At 38.3% G+C, this 18774-nt stretch overlaps 1 protein-coding gene across 1 annotated transcript in view; it reads left to right on the plus strand.

The window, feature by feature from the left end:
- FAM135B (family with sequence similarity 135 member B) overlaps positions 1 to 18774 on the plus strand; it is a 129019-nt gene that overhangs the window by 89747 nt on the left and 20498 nt on the right. Inside the window, exons 9-11 of the mRNA XM_066175549.1 lie at positions 11298 to 11451; positions 14107 to 14156; positions 17204 to 17359. Coding sequence (XP_066031646.1) covers positions 11298 to 11451; positions 14107 to 14156; positions 17204 to 17359 — 360 coding nt within the window. The remainder of the gene's footprint in view (positions 1 to 11297; positions 11452 to 14106; positions 14157 to 17203; positions 17360 to 18774) is intronic.

The following is an 18774-nucleotide window of genomic DNA, read 5'->3' on the forward strand; positions in this document are numbered from 1 at the left end:
GTGGTTACAATAGGGACATTTCATTAATGAAACTGTTTTCAGTGCATCATCCTGTGCTTAGGGGCAGGGTATCAGTCAGGATAACCCTAACCAGTCTGATTCCAGTGATAATACTGTGCCTTAGAAATAGAACTCATCAAATATTTGATCACTTTGATATTTAATTTAGAGGTGACTCCTGTCAACATTTTGCAAAGGTAAAAAAGAACCCAAATTTCAGAAAGCCCAAATGGAACATCAGTGGGACAAGTGCAGTGAGACTTGGGTTATTTCTAGAATCTGACTGATGTGCAGACAATGCAGTGTCAGCCTGGTTCTCCTCCTGCATAATGTATATCCCACTGACATGCCATTTTCCTGGTAAGAAAGAAACCCCAGACTATGTGGTCAGAGACAGGAGGGAGTGGTGTGACTGCTGAGTTCAGCACCACCTCTGTGGGAAACTGTGAAATAGGCATATACTATAATAGATTGGAATATATTGTCCAAATAAACCTCCTCTTCACCCTAATGTTTACTGCTCCCCGCATTAAATAATTGCTATGGCATCCTGTACTATGTTACATGACTTGGCACATGTCAATTTATCTAAATCCATAGTGTACGGGTGAGTTTAAGGTATGATTTAATTTGTATTTGTATCTCATTATAAGGTTGTAAAAGGTTTGTTGTGGTGCTTAAGTGGCAGGTCTTGAAATGTGAAGTCACAAGGATTAGAAAGCTTGCAATCACTAAGGAAAATGTCTTAAAAGAAAAAAGAACCACAAAAGGATGTTTCATTTCACTTTGAAGAAGGAAATATTTCTTTCTAAGTTGACTTAACACGTTTCTTTTTTTCCCATTTGGGCAGTGAACTGTAAAATCAATTATTCCTGTAGCTCTTGTCATATGTGAACAGAGATCGAAGCCTGAAGTCACTTTCTTTCTGGCAGTACATAATAGAGCCTGGCATTTCTAAATAGGAAACTGCAGTCCTTGTTGCTTTTATTAAATAAAAAGCATGTCAGAGTGACCATTTCCTTCATGTCAACTTCAGAAGGCAACACAGAGCCAAGTAGTTTGGTATATGCTTTTCGATAGAAGTTCACTGTGTTTGATAGCATATTTTGCCACACACCATGAGAGAAATGGCACCTGCAAGAGAACTGAGTTTAATTTGTTTGTTAGGTCCACACTGGCCCATGTGCATTGGCAAAGTATCTTCAGCTTCAGCCAGCTCTTGTAACAGCTGTGACCATTCTGTCTTGTAAGGATGAGTCCTTCACCTCCCGACACACCTTCAGTTCCTGTTTTTTTCTCTAAGAGGATTTCCAAGCTCACACTAGGCCCAAAAATATATGCTCTGGGGCAGATTGACAGCTTATCAGAGTCAGCAATTACTGCTGAGTGAAGAATCCAAATCATGATGTCTGAAACATTTCTTCTATCTGAGGGAAGAAAATACCTATTCAAATTCAGGATGCTCCACATTTATTTTCCTCTGTTCAAAACTATATGAATTAATTAAGTTTTTAATTTTTTTTTTTTAATAAGCACTAGAGTGGAACGTCTCTTCTCAACTCTGAATTGTCTGCCTTTGAGCTTCTAGTTTAATCTTCCTTCATACACAGTCCTTTCCTTTCATACACAGTTGAAAGCAAGGAGGATTTCTAGGGAATTGTGCATTATAAGAATGTTGAAGAGGGACTTTTTGCAAGGGTGTGAAGTGATGGGGCAAAGAGTAATGGTTTTAAAGGTAGATTTATGTTGGATATTAGGAAGAAATTAATTCCTATGAGAGAGGTGAGGCACTGGAAGAGGTTGCCCAGAGAAGCCCAGTCCTTGTAAGTGTCCAAGGCTAGGTTGGCTGAGGCTCTGAGAAACCTGGGATGGTGGGAGGTGTCCCTGCCCATGGCAGGGGGTTGGAACTGGATGACCTTTAATGTCCCTTCCAACCCAAACCATTCTGTGATTCTACAACAACAACATTTGAAGTAGAGAGGATGAGCTGTGCTCCAAAAATGTCTGTTTCTCTCTCTGTGCTATGAAGGGAGTCCAGGGTGATGAGCTGAGCTGGACATGTTTATTGTCTAGATATAAGAGTTTTGCTAGATGCTAATCTCACCACTCTTATACAAACAAACTGTGACATGTATTAGAGCTTTGCTCACTAACTCTTATGTAATTAACTGTAAACTTTTGTAAATGAGGCCATTAATAATCTATAAAATCCTGGGGAAAATGTTTTATTTAAATACTTATCTCTTTTTTCATATACCTAATATTGGACAATATTTAGCATTGATATAAAGAGAAATACTCTTCCTGCTGCTAAGCTGTATAATTACATAGCATAAAGCCATCTCCACCCCAGCCAGAGCCACAGCTCAGCCCATCCTTCCTTGTTGCTAGGCATACAAGTTGAATCAAATTTTTTTTGACATTTTCTGATGTCCTGAATGCCAATTGTAATGGCACAATTGTGTTAATATCACTGAACAGGGTCTCCTTTTCTGTGCATGTGTGTGTGTATATGTGTACATACAGGTGGGAGAGACAGAAAGATGTTAACAAGTGTTCTTATAAAAATTTATTGTTTTATGCTGTTGCCTGCAGAGATGAGTAATAACAAGCCAGCTCTTCAGCTCAGGGGTCTTTGATCACAGAAACAGGAGTGGATTTGCCTTCCTTATCTGTAGGTAGGCAGCATGGACTCTCTTAAATCAGAAAGGACAATGTGTTAAGGCCCTTTTTGATGACTCCACTGCGTTAGTTTTTGTTAGGAGATCAGAATTTGCACCGTAGGTATGTATGTATTAATAAATACTTAAAGTTACATATAAAGGCCAACTTTATATAGACAAATAGATAGAAAGAAAGATATTTATATAAATCTTTGTATCTAATCTGTCCCCCTTTTTTCATAAATAGTTATTTTTGAATATTTTGGGTGGTTTTTCAACACAAAATAGTAATTATTCAGTGTTGCTCTATCATCTCATAGCCAAAGGATATCACAGTGTGCTTTGTGAACGTTTCCTACGCAGACTCTTAGTAACAGGAATATGAAGATATGGACTAATATGTCATTGTCAGACACAGATGTAACTGAGAGAAATAAAGGCACATCCAAAGGGTTGTAGTGGAAAGGGTGACATGAGGGTGGCAGTGTAAATAGTGAGATTTTGCAGGGCTCCATCCTTTTCCCAATTCTCTTCAACATCATCATTGACAACATGGATGCAGAACTTGAATAACTACTGAGTAAATTTGTCAATGGCACTAAATTGGGAGGAACTTTTGACTCCCTCGAGGGCAGGGAGGCCCTGCAGAGAGACCTTGACAGGTCAGAGAAATAGGCAATCACCAACAGTATGGAGGTTAACAAGGGCAGTGCTGGATCCTGCACCTGGGATGGGCAGACCTGGATGTACAGACAGACTGGGGAATGAGGGGCTGGAAAGCAGCTGTGGTACAGGACCTGGAGATCCTGGTCAGTAGAAAATTGAATGTGAGTCAGCAGTGCCCTGGCAGCCAGAATGGCCAACCCTGTCCTGGGGGCATCAGGGACAGCATCACCAGCTGGGCAAGAGAGGGGATTGTCCTGCTCTGCTCTGCGCTGGGACAGCTTGAGTCCCGGGGGCAGTTTAGGGTACCACAATGTAACATATAAAGGTACTAGAGAGTGTCCAGAGAAGAGTTATGAAAATTGTGAAGGGTCTATGAAGATAGTGAAAGGTTTAGAGGGGAAGATATATGAGAAGCAGTTGAGGACTAGGAATTGGATTCAATAATCTTAATGGGTCCCTTCCAAATCAGGAGATTCTGTGATTCTGTGATGCATGACTCATACAACTTTTCCTGTACCAGGTGATTCAGTGCTCTTCTTAGAAGAAGGATGCCTCAGGTGCGGGCATGCCTTTCAGGAGACATTTCCCCCAGTGCTTAATTTACTGCTAAAGCAATGTTTTTATGGCTTTAATTTTCTCTGTGGTGATGTATAACCATAGAGATCAGGTGGAGAAAAAGGATTTTCCCCCTTCTTATTTATCATAATTAGAATTGTTCAAGAACTTTTATAGAATACCCTATATGTGCTTTTACATGAAGAGCCATTGTGATTGTAGACACGTGTGATGATATATAGGATGCAATATAGCCTCCAGTCACTAGGTTCAGTTTTTAAAGTGATGTGGGAAATAGACTGTAAATAGTTGCATAGATCTAAAAAATTGTGAAATTCCCCCTAAAAGAAAATATCTGGGACAAAAACCACGAGAAACCAAAACATCTGTGCATGAACTAAAGTATTTTGGCTTTTTTTTTGTTTTGTTTTGTTTTGGTTTTTTTTTTTGTTTTGTTTGTTTTTGTTTTTGTTTTTGTTTTTTTGTTTTGTTTTGTTTTGTTTTGTTTTGTTTTGTTTTCTTGGGGTTTGTTTTAACCTTTAAATTCTAAAATATATTGCTATATAAACTTTATCTTGATAAAAAGAACATTTTAAAAAAAGCCAGAAATTTTATTTTAAATGAGAAATAGTTTTTTATCCTTCTTAAGGCATCAATATGAGACATTTGGAACATTATCAGTGTTTTTTTTTTTTTTTTCCTAGAGGAACTCTAAGGGAAATCAGTGCAATTTGTGAAATATTTTTGATTTACTAGAAGGATATTTTTAGACGGTAATTTTCTTAAAAAAATACTTTCCTGGCCATTCTTTCTTCCTTGGCCAATTGCAAGTAATAAATCTAAAGCCTCCATTTAGAACAGCGACTCATAGTATTGAAACCATGAGACACAATCATTCGAGCTGATCAGGGGAATTCTCTTCTCTCTGTTCAAAAAAAATGCACTTTTTCAGGCTTGATAGTTCCTATTTTTTGAGGGCCTCAAATCAAATACTTTCTAACTGCTAATTTTGTACAAACTGTAAATTATCACTGAACCTGTCACTAAATCTGACTGCAATGTCAAATATTTTTTCTACTGCATTATTATCCCAGGGGTTTTAACAAAGTAGCTCTAATTTTTAGAGGTAATATAAATGTCAAATTGTATTTATGAAATACCAACCTACGTTTTCTTACATAACAGATTTAGTGAGAGGCATAACATAAATAGTTCCATATATTGTCAATGCCTTTCTAATTATTGCCTGTTATTGAAGCTTTGGATTAGGTTCTTAATGTAACTGAAATAGAATTTAAATATAACATAATGATTTTACTGTTATTTTAGAATTTTGGATAATGAACCAACATATCAAATACAGACTAGTAAAACAATACAAACAAAGCAATTTATTAAGTTGATAGAATATGCACATCCTAGTCCACTATTTCTATTTATCTTAAATATTTGGTCATCAGTTTTAATTTTTTAATGGAAAATATTAATTTTCTCAGTTTTCCATAGCTGTACCTCCTTTAAGCATGTTATCTGTCCGTCGGTGGATATTAGAGGAAAGAATTTTACAGGAGCTGGCTTATGTGGGTGTAACCCTCCCCTCAGGAATGTTGTGTTCACATATCTGCTGCTGTCAGATGAAAAAGAGAAATGCATTGTTTTTCTGCCAAATAGGACAAAGATTTATGTCCCATGCCTGTTATATGTATCCTATGGTTGCTCTGTTCAATAAAAATATTTAAAATCCCAAAACTGGGCTGAGAAGAAACAGTGTCACCACAGAATGGCATCCACAATCTGGCCTCTGTGGGCTTCCATGTCTTTGAACTACAGGGATTGTTTTTAGATTTGCTAATAATTTTTCACTGCCTGGCACAGGGACATAAAAGATGTTTGTATTGATGAATGAATTAATGAGGGGGAGTTGTTTGGGTTTGGCAGTTTTCCATAACTGAATGGATATGTAAATATACATATACAAACATTTAGAATCATTAGGGGTGGAAAAGACCTTTATCAAGTCCAGCCCATCAACTCAGCACCACCATCATTTATACTATTAAACCACATCCTCAAATGCCACATCCAAGGGATTTTTGAAAACTTCCAGGGAAAGTGATTCCACCACTTTCCTGGGCAACATGTTCCTAAGCTTGCAGCATTTTTAGTGAAGAAATCTTTTTTTAATATCCAATCTAAACCTCTACTATGACTCTATGTGTATACGTATGGGGGTTTTTTTCTATATATACCATACAGATTTATAAAAATATTCTTGGTTGACCCAAATGCAGATTGATTCCTTGTTGCTGTTGTTTGTTGATTGTTGTTTTCCTCATGAAATACCATCATTAACAGTTTTTCATTTTCAATCATCTAGATTCTTTTTTTCTCTTTAAATTGCATGTAATTTCTGTCTTAAGAATGGCTCAAAAGACATTCCTTGCCTCTTCAGTCTTCTCTGAGCATTCATTTTAATCTATTTTCATGATAACCTCTTTAGGACAAAAATAATTTCTGATATGCAACCAGTTTCAGAAAACGTAATAAAACCTTTTATTTCTTCCACCACTGCTCAAGTACTTTCACTAATGAACTGGAAACACTAAAGTTTTAGCTCAACACATAACTGTTACTTAATTTCCAACCATCAAATAACAGGAAATCTCCTATCTTAGAAAACAGAATCGAAAGTAAAGAGTAAAGCCTTGGCCCTTGAGTTTGAGGCCAGAATAAAATTTTTATATTAGGTAGTCAAAACGGGCTTGCAGACAAATAGGCAGATGCTGTGAACTCAGAAACTACATTTATCTTGGGGCCCTGAGATTTATCCCTCAGTTTCAAGCAGTTCTGTAGATTTTTCCCAGAAGTACGTAGGGTAGGGCAGTTCTCTCTGCTACTGGAAAACAGTTGGAGACTGAAAAACTTGTCTATTTAGTCTGGAATGGCTTTTTAGTATATTAAAATTCTTGACAAGCAATTTGAATCTGAATTGTGAAATGTGTTAGGAGTTAGATTAAGCATAAAGAGTCTCATTTACCAGTTGTTAGTGCTATTGTTGAACATTGCACGTAGTTAACATAGCTCATGAAATTGCTTTAATACAAAACAAATACAAGCTACTTACTGCACATTACAAAGCATAAAATTCAGCTGGTGCCTTTTGATATTGAATAGACGTAGGACACAGTGAATATCCACAGATTGTTCTCTGCATTTGAATAATGAGTTGACATGAACCTTATTTGATGAAGGTGTTTGCTTTTTGCAAGCAATTTTCCTTTCTCTTATTATAAAGGAAAAGTACATTTATAAAGTAATACAGTCTAATTATAGGAGGAATCTGTTGACTGATAAGAGCATTGCACAGGGAACCTATTCATTTAAAAGGCTGTATTCAAGAGGGATATTGCAAAAATGTTTAGTTTGTTTGGGCTTGTTGGTACTGAAGGCTATGTTACTTAGCTGGGTAAATCTAGCAGAAGACCAGCTTGAAAAATAGATGGATAAGGGTCAGTGATGGTCCAGTGTTGGGGTCCAACTTTGCACATCACGATCAAAGTGAACTGAAGCCTTTACATCTCCAAAACACTAGGCAGTCATTTTTATCTCACAGTTGTCTAGGTTTTTCTTTATGTGATCATCTGGTGTGAGGTCTGCCTACCCATGACTCGGGGTTTGGAACTAAATTATCTTTAAGATCCCTTCCAATCCAAACCATTCTATGAATCCATGATCACAGGAAACAGGGAAATGGAGACATTAGGCCTATATGCTTAGATTCTTCATGAGAAAAGAGCTTCAGAGCTCTTTAGCTAGAGACAGTTTATGACCTTTGGAAGAAGTTGCAGGAAGCTCAGGAGGGCTACAGGGGTGTTATAAGGTTATGCAAGGAGAAAATTAGAACAGCCAAAACTCAGGCAGAACTTTATTTGGCTACTGCTTAAAAATACAAGATATTTCTATAAGTACATTTAGAACAAAGAGAGGGCTAAGAGAATTTTGGATCTATTTTGCCCTAATGATGTTGTCACAATAGAAAAAATTGTTTTGTACTATTGGCTTCTATGTTGTCATCCATCTTTGCTATCAGAGTACCTTTAGGTCTTAAGTCTTGAAGTGAAATATGTCAGGAATTCATGTCCTCCCAAAATTTTCAGAAATGGAAAAGGGCAAAAACCAGAGATGCAGCCTACCACTACAGACAGAGAGGGCGAAAAGGAAATCAGCACAGATGTCTTTTACAATCAACATAGAATAATCTGTCTACCTACCGATTAATATGATTAAAATAGCAATATTTAATAACCAGAGGAATTAGTTCAAAAGGTCACGAGAATCTTTAGAAAGGAAACCAACATGTACTTTTACAACAGATATTACAAGCCCAGAACAGCCATCAGGCTTTGTGCAAGGTGGGATTGTCAGCTTCAGTATTATTTTTTGCTGAGAGTTTTGTCTTAGCCAGAAGTAAACCAGTATTTGTCATCCTGTGTTGGCAAACCTGGACAGCTGAGAACTTTGTAGCTGTTTAATGGGTCATAGCCACTGTTTTTTTTCTGAGAGCTGGTTTTGCAGCCATGTTTTCCCTTAGAAAAGCATGTGAGATATTTGTTACCCAACTCCATTTGTTAGTGTTGTATTGAATCCATGTTTCAAGCTATTAGCAAGGAACTAGGGAATCTCCTGAATAAATGCACAGAAGAGGCAATTAAAATAGCAAATGTGAAAGGTCTGCAATCTTTAGACCATCCCAGAGGAAGACATTTCTTGACATTTCTCAGTTTACTGAACAGTGATGGATAAGCTGATTTAGCTGCAGCAGTTTATAATGGCATCGTCTGACAGATGCCTGCCCTGCTGGGGTCCCTGCAGATGAAGATGCACAGACCTTAGTTCACATTAGTTTAAACTGTCCCTGAGGTGGGCTTAATAATCTCTGTAATGTCCTGCTCTGTATCCTGTATGTGTGTGACAACTTTCAGAATAAGCAGAAGCAATTCTGTGAGAGCAGTAATATCTTTTAAGTCAGTGAAGAACCAGAAATTTGAAGCTTGTCACCTTTTTTCTGTCACGCTCACTTTCCACCTTGACAAAAAGATTTTTCAAATTAGAATGGATATTCCCATTAAACAACTGGTTGCAGAGCCAGTTGCCATTTAATAGAATTTAATCAAATTGCTTAATGATATGCCCTCTTACTCATGCGCAGCCCAACCTTGTCTGTGGAGAAAAGAGAGTTTGGAGCAATCTTTTCAGCTCTCTATTCACACAGGTATACCTTCCACATCTTACAGTAATTTGAAGAAAGTTTACATTGCAATGGAGAGAAATGCTGGAGAAAATTTTACTTGCCTGTTGTGGCTGTACTCAGTGCTAATTCTTTGTCTGCAGTTTAGAACATGTCGTGAATTGTCCAGTGTAAATCAGCTGAGGGCAAATTTGAAAAAGCACCGTAAGGCAGGAAAACAAACGCTAAAGAATTCAAAACTAGACTAATTGAGTAATATCTTAAACATTAATTCAAGCAAGTTTTAAGCCTACCTGCAGGTTTATTTTCCTATTACTTTTTATTTTTAAACTACAGTCTTTGCCAAGAAATGGCTGAAAATAGACCTATTACAATGTAGTCATGCACAACAGTATGTCATAGTATTCGTATAACCTATGAAATTAACTCACTTTCTTCCTTCTTCTCATCAATGTAGCATTTAAATGCCAGACTAATTTTTGCTTTAAAAAATCAGAAGTGGATAATAAAGGAGGGCATATTTTCACAACATTGTAACATTGTGCATCAATCTATTTCCAATTTTCTATTGTTTTGAGCAGTATTGCTTTATGCTCCCTTTTTTGTTTTGGCCATGGTGAGAGTAAAAAATAATCGTGCTGAGGCTGGAGATTTTGAAACCTTTGAAGAACAGCCAATTCTGTCAATTATCATCAGCTTTTTCTCTGTGGGTCTAGAGAGCAGTTCCCTTTGTGCCTACCACAGAATTGCAGTTAACTCCTTGAGGATTTTCGGGAGAAGCTGAGAGAAACATCCTGGCTCAGGCCAGCATTTGTGGAATAGGGAAGTCAAAGGCAGAAAAACAGAGGAGATGCACTGGCATGTGGTTGGTTCTTCTCTGTTGTTCCTGGAGATGTGCAGATTTTGGAACTGCCCAAAAAGGGAGTCAGCACCTGGCTGGCCTGTAGGAATTGTTTTCTTACCCCAGCAGTGATAAGCAGTGGACTAAGTTGCAAATTGTCCATGTTTCACAAAGCCAAGGATTAATAAGTAGTTTCACTTTAAACCTAAGCAGTTCCGATTTCCAATACCAGTGATTTATACAAGCATCTTTTCACAGAAGTGAAAACTTCTAATTTATGGTGCCTTAATAAAACTCATTTTACATTCTAAATATAAAAGTGTTGTTTGGGAAACATTTGTGGTAGACATGCTGTGGTCTGTCCAATTACACTGTCCAACAAGAGAAGGTAATATTGAAATAATGAAATATAGTAACACAGACGTTGATCCTGGAGTATAGAGTGGCTGATATTTGTTGATGGGATAGCAATGACATCTGCATTTGTTCACTAATAGAGGTAACAAAGCACACCATGGTACCATCAAGCTATAACCTTGGCAGGACGCGATAAGGAGGGTAAAGGAAAGTCAGTGTAGACATCTTTACAGTTCTTTCCACCCTTCCTGCTCCAGCAGAGAGGGTATTTTACACAGGACTCTCTGTGTTGTGGGGAGAGACATTGGCTCCCCACTGGGACATGGGGGATGGATTAGATTAATTAGATTTGGAGGCAGATTTCTCTGTTGGACTGTTTGGTCTGAGGGTCTTTTCATGTGACAGCCTTGCTGAGACCTAACAGCTTAGTTATGGTTTGGGCAAAATGAACATGTAGAATGAGATACTATTGGATTACACATCTAGCTAGTTGGGTGGCTGGGAGGTTGGGATAGTTAAAATCTCTCTTTGGTGCCATCTGCTTGATTAGAATTGAAGAATCAGAGAATGACATGGGTTGGAAAGGACCTGAAATACCATCTAGTTCAAACACCCTGCCATAGGCACAGACACCTTCCACTAGACCAGATTACTCCAAATCCCATCCAGCCTGGCACTGAACACCCCCAGGGATGGGGCAGCCACATCATATCTGGAAAACCTGTGCCAGGGCCTCACTACTCTCACAGTAAAGGATTTTGTTCCTAATATCCTGTCTAAAATGACACTTTTTTTAGTTTAAAGCCATTACCCCTTGTCCTATGACTATATACTTTTGTAAAAAGACATGAATGACTGTCCACAACTGGGTTTTTGTGGAAACACAAACCCCTGGTTTTTGTCACACAAATGGAGACCATGAATTTTAATTTCTCTACTTTATTTTCTTGATACTTTTGCTACATAGGGCAGCTTTTATGTCCCATCTGAAAACTGCATGCAGCATGCATACAAGTGGCATAAGGATCTCTGTCTTCTGCTCCTGAATGCTCAAAGGGGTCTTCACACATACTACAACCTCATAATGAATGAGATTCCTGATTTACCACAGCTGAAGTTGGGTAAGTGAAAAGACATTTAAAATCACTGAATATTTCATAGTGCTGCATTTTAAAGCACATATTTTAGTACCAAAACTTTTGGTCTGTTCAGAAACTTAAAGGGATTTTCATCTGTGTTTCCTGATTAGTGTTTATTTTTGATATTAAAGATGACTCACTCCTCAAATTATGTGAATCCTTTCATAGGATGTGGCCTGATGTGTAGATAGATAAAATATTTTGATACATTTCTCAGAATATTTGCTTGCCTTTTGGTGATTTTTGGTCTCAGTTGCATATTGAAAAATGCAACTTCCAGTTCTGAATGGCCATGAAATCTTGGGAAGACTCTTAACATATTTTTTTTCTCTTGAGCAAACTTTTTTTTGTAATTGAAAAAAAATCTGAAAGGTGATACAAGTGGGTTTAAATTATACCTCTTTATAACTCACAATATATTTCTCTACTATCAATTTTAACTTGCTCTTCAAATTTATTCTGATTTTCTTCCTAATTCAATTGTTTAATAGATTTTCTGGTTTCTTGGCTGAAGGTTTTTTTGGCTGGTCAGGCCTATTAGGTTTAACGTGCAAGTGCTGGCTGGATTTACAGGATGGAGTTCTGGAATTTGTGTTTAGTCATCTTTGTAATGACAGCATGAGGTCCCATGAAAATGAGGCTCATTAATCTCATTCAAATCCTGCTGTCTCACCTGTTTCTTTGAATTCAAGGAATGTGCCTCATAATTTCACATCTGTGATTTTGTATTTTTGTATTTCTGTGGTGTGCAGGTTTTGAAGTTATCAGTTTCGTTACATTGCAGAGATAATTACTTCAGGAAGGTTGATTGCATTGGCCAGCAGGTTTTAAAAGGGAGTAAAATTTTCCAGTATAGTCCTTGTATATAAGAACTATCAAACACAATGCACTATGCTTTACACACTGGTGGACTTGATAGATCCTATTTTCCACTTTATCTCTTGTTCCCTAACATATATTTCCCTGCAAGACAGTCTAAAAATCATAGGTAGGTAGCAGTGTGTTATTCAATCCAACTATAAGAGAAAAAAATCCACAAAAAACAACAAAGCAACATTTTAATTTGCAGCTTATGAGCTCTCAGACAGAACACAACATGCACCAAAACTGCTTCATGCATCTTGGTAATCAGGGATAGATAACAGAGGATTTGTGGTTCACCCAGACAGGTTTTTAGGTTGTGAGATGGAAGAGCTATGCAAGGATGAGTGGCCACCACTCCAGGATCACCCCAGAGCACATACTTATGTTCTAAACAGCATTTTCCTGGTTTTGAAATGAATACTGGTACTGAAGCAGGCACTTCATTTTCAAATGCACTTCTTGTAACACATGAAAATGTGCAAAATGCAAAAACCCTTTTTAGCCTCCTGAGCAGAGTGTTATTTGCATCATTTTATTCACAGTCTGAAAATCTACTAAAGATTTAGTTTTAAGGCTGCTCTTCTGACACCTGTTGCAAAAGTCAGTAAAATTATGGGGTGTAAGATTCATGCAGTAAGATGAATATAAATCAAATTTTTATATCTGTCTCACATTTGTTGGGGTGAAACACACCCAATTAAAAATATGTCATCTGACACAGGTAGTTCTTTCTAATTTGGGATGGCATAAACTGCACCTTGTACTTGCTATATTTCTCCACTGACCAGGGGAAGAATGTAAATGGCTCATTCAGTAGTAATATCTATATCGGTCTTATTAATCTCATAGGTTTTTACAGAAGGTTAAGATAAATCCTAGAATATAAACCTCTGCACACTTCCTTTATTTTTTTTCCCCCCTAGCTTCCTGAGCAGTATATTTAAAAAGAAAGTAGCTTACTTTAGACATTAAAAGTGGGAATTTATTTCCCAAATTTTACCAGCTCAGATTGAGTTTTTTCAAGGCGCAACCCATCTTGGTCTGTCCTTTCCCATTTATTAGTGCTGTCTAAGAAGAGAAAATTGGGGATTGAGGAGGGGGTTGGTCGGTGAGGTGTTCTGCTTTGTTCCTGCTTTGTTTCTTTACGGATGCCATTAGAAAATTCCACATTTCAAAATCAAGCTGCTACAGTTGGGGAGTTGATTGATGTCCTCCTTTTCCTGATAGTTTGTGGTGCATTTAAAGCAGATTGTCCCTGTGCTGGATTCTCTCAGGACTACATCAAAACACTGCTGCTTGCAGTGGTGAGGTAATTCCAACTTCACAAGGCAGTACAGAGATGCCCAATTTTTCACTAGTCAGGAATTTGATGTTGATACACAGTCCTCTGTAGCACACCAGGGACAACCATTCCTTGCATATCATTTTCTCAGAATCTGTATTCAGTTCTACAGTTGGCCGTAAATACCAAAGGCTAAAAACCAAATTTCTAGTAAAAGAGAGTCAACAAAGAGTCAAATTCTGTTGTCTTTGTCACCAAAAAAATAACATTTTCTACTGGTTCAGTGGTCCAGACTGCATGAGCAGAAATTGCACCTGCAGGAGTACAAAGTCGGTTGTGTTGTACCCAGACCCAAACAGGAACTTTTCTGTCAGGAAGAATACCAAATGACTGATTTCTCTTATAGATAAACAGCAGAGAACTAATATTTCACATCCACTGTTCTCAAACCTGATGTCTTTCTTTGTGTTTTTTTTTTTTTTTTCCCCCAGAGGAGCTATCTGTGGAAGAGACATTATCACAGCTTTGTATGGAGCTGCAGGTATTTCCTTCATCAGAACCTGCCCATAGGTTTTTCAAGTCCATTTTTCAAGTGCACTGGGACACACAGCAATATATCAGAGCAGGAAAAAAAGGAATTTGGTGTCATCAGAAAGTTTGCTTACTGTTTCTCTCCCATGAACTATTTTGCATAACTTTGATTAGTAGCTTATAAGGTGTTCCTGTAACTTTTACCAAGCCACCAGCTGGATTATTCTAGCATCCTTCAGTGAGCCTACACTGAGTATCAGGATGACAAAAAAAATTACTTGGCGTAGGTTGCTTTTCTGCTGACAGGAGAAAAGGTACTTTGGCAGGTTGTACAACCATATATTTTCAAATAAAAATACCTAAATGTGTTTGGAGGATCATGGGAGCAAAAAAGTCATTTTGGCACAGAAGTGACTGAACTACTCTCTTGAACTTGCTTCTGCCAAGTTTATTTCAAGTGAGACAAAGAAAAGTCATCAAGAGTGCCAGGAAGAAATGCAAGCACCAGCTGATCACTGGAAAAACCAGAGATTTCATATATTTTATTTATCATAGGATCATAGAATCAATAGGTTTTCAAAAGACCTCCAAGATCATCAAGTCCATCCTTTGACCCAATATCATAGTTCCCAGTAAACCATATAAATAATGTGCCACCTGCTCATTTTTTGAACAATTCCAGGGTTGTTGATTCTACCACTTCCCTGGGGAAGTGAATTTGGTAACAATTAACGGAGGGAAGATGAGTGCAAACCAAATAAGAAATCCATTTTCATTCCTGTTACAAACTGTGAGCTAGTGTTTGTCAACCATGGTTTTAAAACTGTTTCAAATGAAAAATTTATTCATTTAAAGTCCTGACTTGGATACTTTTGAAGGAAATGTAATTTCACATAAAATTGATTTAGAGAAGCATAACTTATTGGGCTTATCTTGACTAGATTTAGAAGTTGTAAGGGTATAGGGCAGATAACACAGTCTAGAGTCTCCTTTGGATTAATTCTCAGTGCAGTAAGATTCTCAAAATTAGAAATCCATCCTTCCTTCCTTCCTTCCTTCCTTCCTTCCTTCCTTCCTTCCTTCCTTCCTTCCTTCCTTCCTTCCTTCCTTCCTTCCTTCCTTCCTTCCTTCCTTCCTTCCTTCCTTCCTTCCTTCCTTCCTTCCTTCCTTCCTTCCTTCCTTCCTTCCTTCCTTCCTTCCTTCCTTCCTTCCTTCCTTCCTTCCTTCCTTCCTTCCTTCCTTCCTTCCTTCCTTCCTTCCTTCCTTCCTTCCTTCCTTCCTTCCTTCCTTCCTTCCTTCCTTCCTTCCTTCCTTCCTTCCTTCCTTCCTTCCTTCCTTCCTTCCTTCCTCCCTCCCTCCCTCCCTCCCTCCCTCCCTCCCTCCCTGACAAACTCAAACATTTGATACCTGGCACACTGGACAAATAGCCATCACACACCTACTCCTGAGGTGACTTGCATTAATAATTCATCTTGCTTGAAGACTGAGCTTTCAGTTTATGATGTAAGAAACAGCTTACTGACTTAACAAATAAAAAAATTAACAGTGACATACAGCATATAAAATTGGATGCCATAAACGAAGTAGTGCCCTGATTCTGCTAAGGGAAATGTTTGAGCAAGATCTTTTGTTTCCCAGTATATCCCCCGATTTTTCCTGTACCTGACTGGGTGCTGGAGCTTGTGCTATTTTGGACAAGTCATTAAAACAGAACAGCATCCAAACAATGTAAACACAGTGACAATGTCTGTTTTATCGGCACACAAATTTTCTCTGCTTCTCTCACACACAGACAATTTTTTAAAATCATGGCTCAGTTTGCAGTGTCACCAACATGGAAACTACCTCCATAATAAAATGTGAAAATTAAGCAGGCTTTCAGCTAGAAAAGCTTTCAGCTAGAGTGCAGTCCTAAGGAAAATAAACAAACAAAACCAAACCAAAACAAAAAAAACAAAAAAAAAAAACAAAAAAAAAAAAAACCAAAACAAAAAACCCAGTGAATAACATGGAGATAAAATGCAATATCTGTCTCTCATTAAAGAAATTAACAAGTCGACAAGTTAAGAGAGCTGGGTTTTTTCGACCTGGAGAAGACTCCAGGGAGAGCATTTAACACCTTCCAGTATCTAGAGGGGCTACAGGAGAGCTGGAGAGGGATGATTTACAAGGGTATGTAGGGCTAGGAGAAGTGGGCATGGTTTAAATTGACACAGGGAAGGTTTAGATTAGATATAAGGTAGGAATCCTTTATTGTCAGTGGTGAGACACAAGCACAAGTTGCCCAGAGAAGCTGTGGAAGTGTTCAAGGCCAGGTTGGAGTGGGCTCTGAGTAACCTGGTCTTGTGCTAGGTGTCCCGGCCCATGACAGGGAGTTGGAAGAAGATTTTTAGCCCAACCCATTCTACGATTCTGTGATTCTATGAAATTGTGAAATGAGGAAATTTGGTGTGCAGAGAATCTGCTTCCTTGCAGAGCTTTAGCACAGAGCTGGGGGCACACAGGGACACAAGAGTGGACACACACAGAGTGAGCAACAGCACACTCTGGAATGTCTGTTTTCAGCATGTGATGAGGACACAGTATTTTGGTGAGAGGTTTCTTCTTTGGTTCCCTCTCAATCACCCATCTGTATTCTAATGTGACTGGGCTGAGAGGGCTCCTTTTGCAAACAGTCCGGCCATGGTTTACTATTTCAGAGCATCCAGCACCATCTGGTGGATATTTTGGAACCCACACACTGATTTCCCCCACTCCCAGTTACTACACCTGCAGTAAAGTGTCTGTAAAAAATTATCTCTTCCCACTTCTTGCTCTCTAATTGCATAGCTGAGACCATTTACACTAAAATATGTGATATTAAAGAGAAAAATAAAATGTCTCACCAGCTTTATTTGGGGTAAAATAACTGAAAATGGTAGCTTTAGTAATAATATTCCTAAATCAAGAAAAAATTTTTCTTGTTGCCATTGTTTCTGAAAGGACTTAATCTGATGTACAAACTGATTCTTTTCCATAATATTCTTGATCTCATAATTTCCCCTTTCTGTCCTTCAGCTGCTGTGCAATCCAGAGAAGATGGCAGAACAGATAAGCAAGGACCTGGCCTGGCTTTGCTCTCACCTCCTGGCCCTGTGGACCCAGTTCCTAGAGGTGGCAACGCTCCATCCAGAAGTCACAGCTTATCTGACTCAGGAACATCACATGCTAAGGGTAATCTTAAGAAGCTAAAAGCAAATTCAGTAATGGTCACCTTCAGATAAACATTAGAGATTTATTTGGAAGTGTATTTCCAATCCAATTCTGCCTCTATGACTATTTACATGAAATGGGGTGAGCACAACAAGACTTAAAGAGGAGGGGAAGAAGAGGCAAAGCCCAGGATTTGAAATTATAAATTTCAGTTTCTGGAATGAACATGGTTGAATTTTTGTGGCCCAGGATCCTACATAAAATGAGTTACTTTGATCAGACATAGAACAGGAGGTGGGTGGGAAGGGGTGTATGTCACCTATACTTGATAGATATCCATAAATCATAAACACATGTTTTAAAAAATCCAAATATCACAGTGACAAATATAAAAAATACAATTTCATCTCAAATGGTTTCACAAAACTACCACAAGGAATATGTATTGGTTTCCTTCACTGTCATGTATATAGCTATTTGCCTTTCTCACAAAGTGGTGCACAGAACAAAACATTAATATTGTTGATGTTGAAATTGCTTCTCGTACTCGGGAATAAAGAAGGCACAAAGCCACTTGTCATTCAAGCGAGTGTTGTCAGATCTGCTTATCTGATTAGTTCAGCAAGTGTTCTGTCTTCCATCAGGACATTCTTGGTTATTGACCAGACAGCAGTGCAGCACATCACCTGAGCTGAACTCAAAGTCTGATCTAATCATTAGAGTAGGGACAGTAGAGAAAAGGGCAGGATTCACCTGCCTTCACCTAGTGCATGCATTAGGAGTGTGCAGTGTAGGTATTGACACCTCAGCTTATGTTCTGCTCCTGTCAAAGTCAGTGGAGGTCAGAGTGACCAGAGTGAGTCTTCCCTGGAGCTTACAAAAATGGGGCATAAAATTCAGGAAGAGGTGGCTAAGTGCCTGATGATGAAACTCCCCTGGTTAGTCTGATGAGGTCTCCCTTGACTTTGGGGGGGTCTGGGTGGCCTTCAGTCAAGGACCCAACTTTGTGTGCTCCCAGCTCCAACAAGGTAAATCTCAACCTCTGGTTTGTTCCAGCCTTGACTGATGCCAGCTGCCTTCTTGATCTTTGTCAAATTGCAAAACTTCGTATGCACCGGTTCCTCCCCATATAAACTGTGTGTAATTATACTTTTTCACCTCTGTAAGATGGTTTGAGAGCCCCAAATGAAAAGTCCTACTGTTAAGACACAGTCTTTTTGAAGGGATGCTCATCCTTTGTTCAGTAAGGCCATTTGCTAAAGCACAGCTGGGATTTAGGGAGATGCTGAGATGCTCTGACATATGCTTTTCACTTCCATTTTCTGTCCCTGTAACAGAGGTCACTTTTACAATTATTATTAGGAATGTATAGGCTGCAGTTTAACAGCTCAGTACATTTGATTGCATATTATGCTAGATTCATTTAAACTCAAAGC

This window comes from Chamaea fasciata, unplaced genomic scaffold (assembly GCF_029207755.1).
Source record: "Chamaea fasciata isolate MVZ Bird 193981 ecotype frontalis unplaced genomic scaffold, bChaFas1.0.hap1 SCAF_1, whole genome shotgun sequence".
Taxonomy (NCBI): Eukaryota; Metazoa; Chordata; class Aves; order Passeriformes; family Sylviidae; genus Chamaea; species Chamaea fasciata.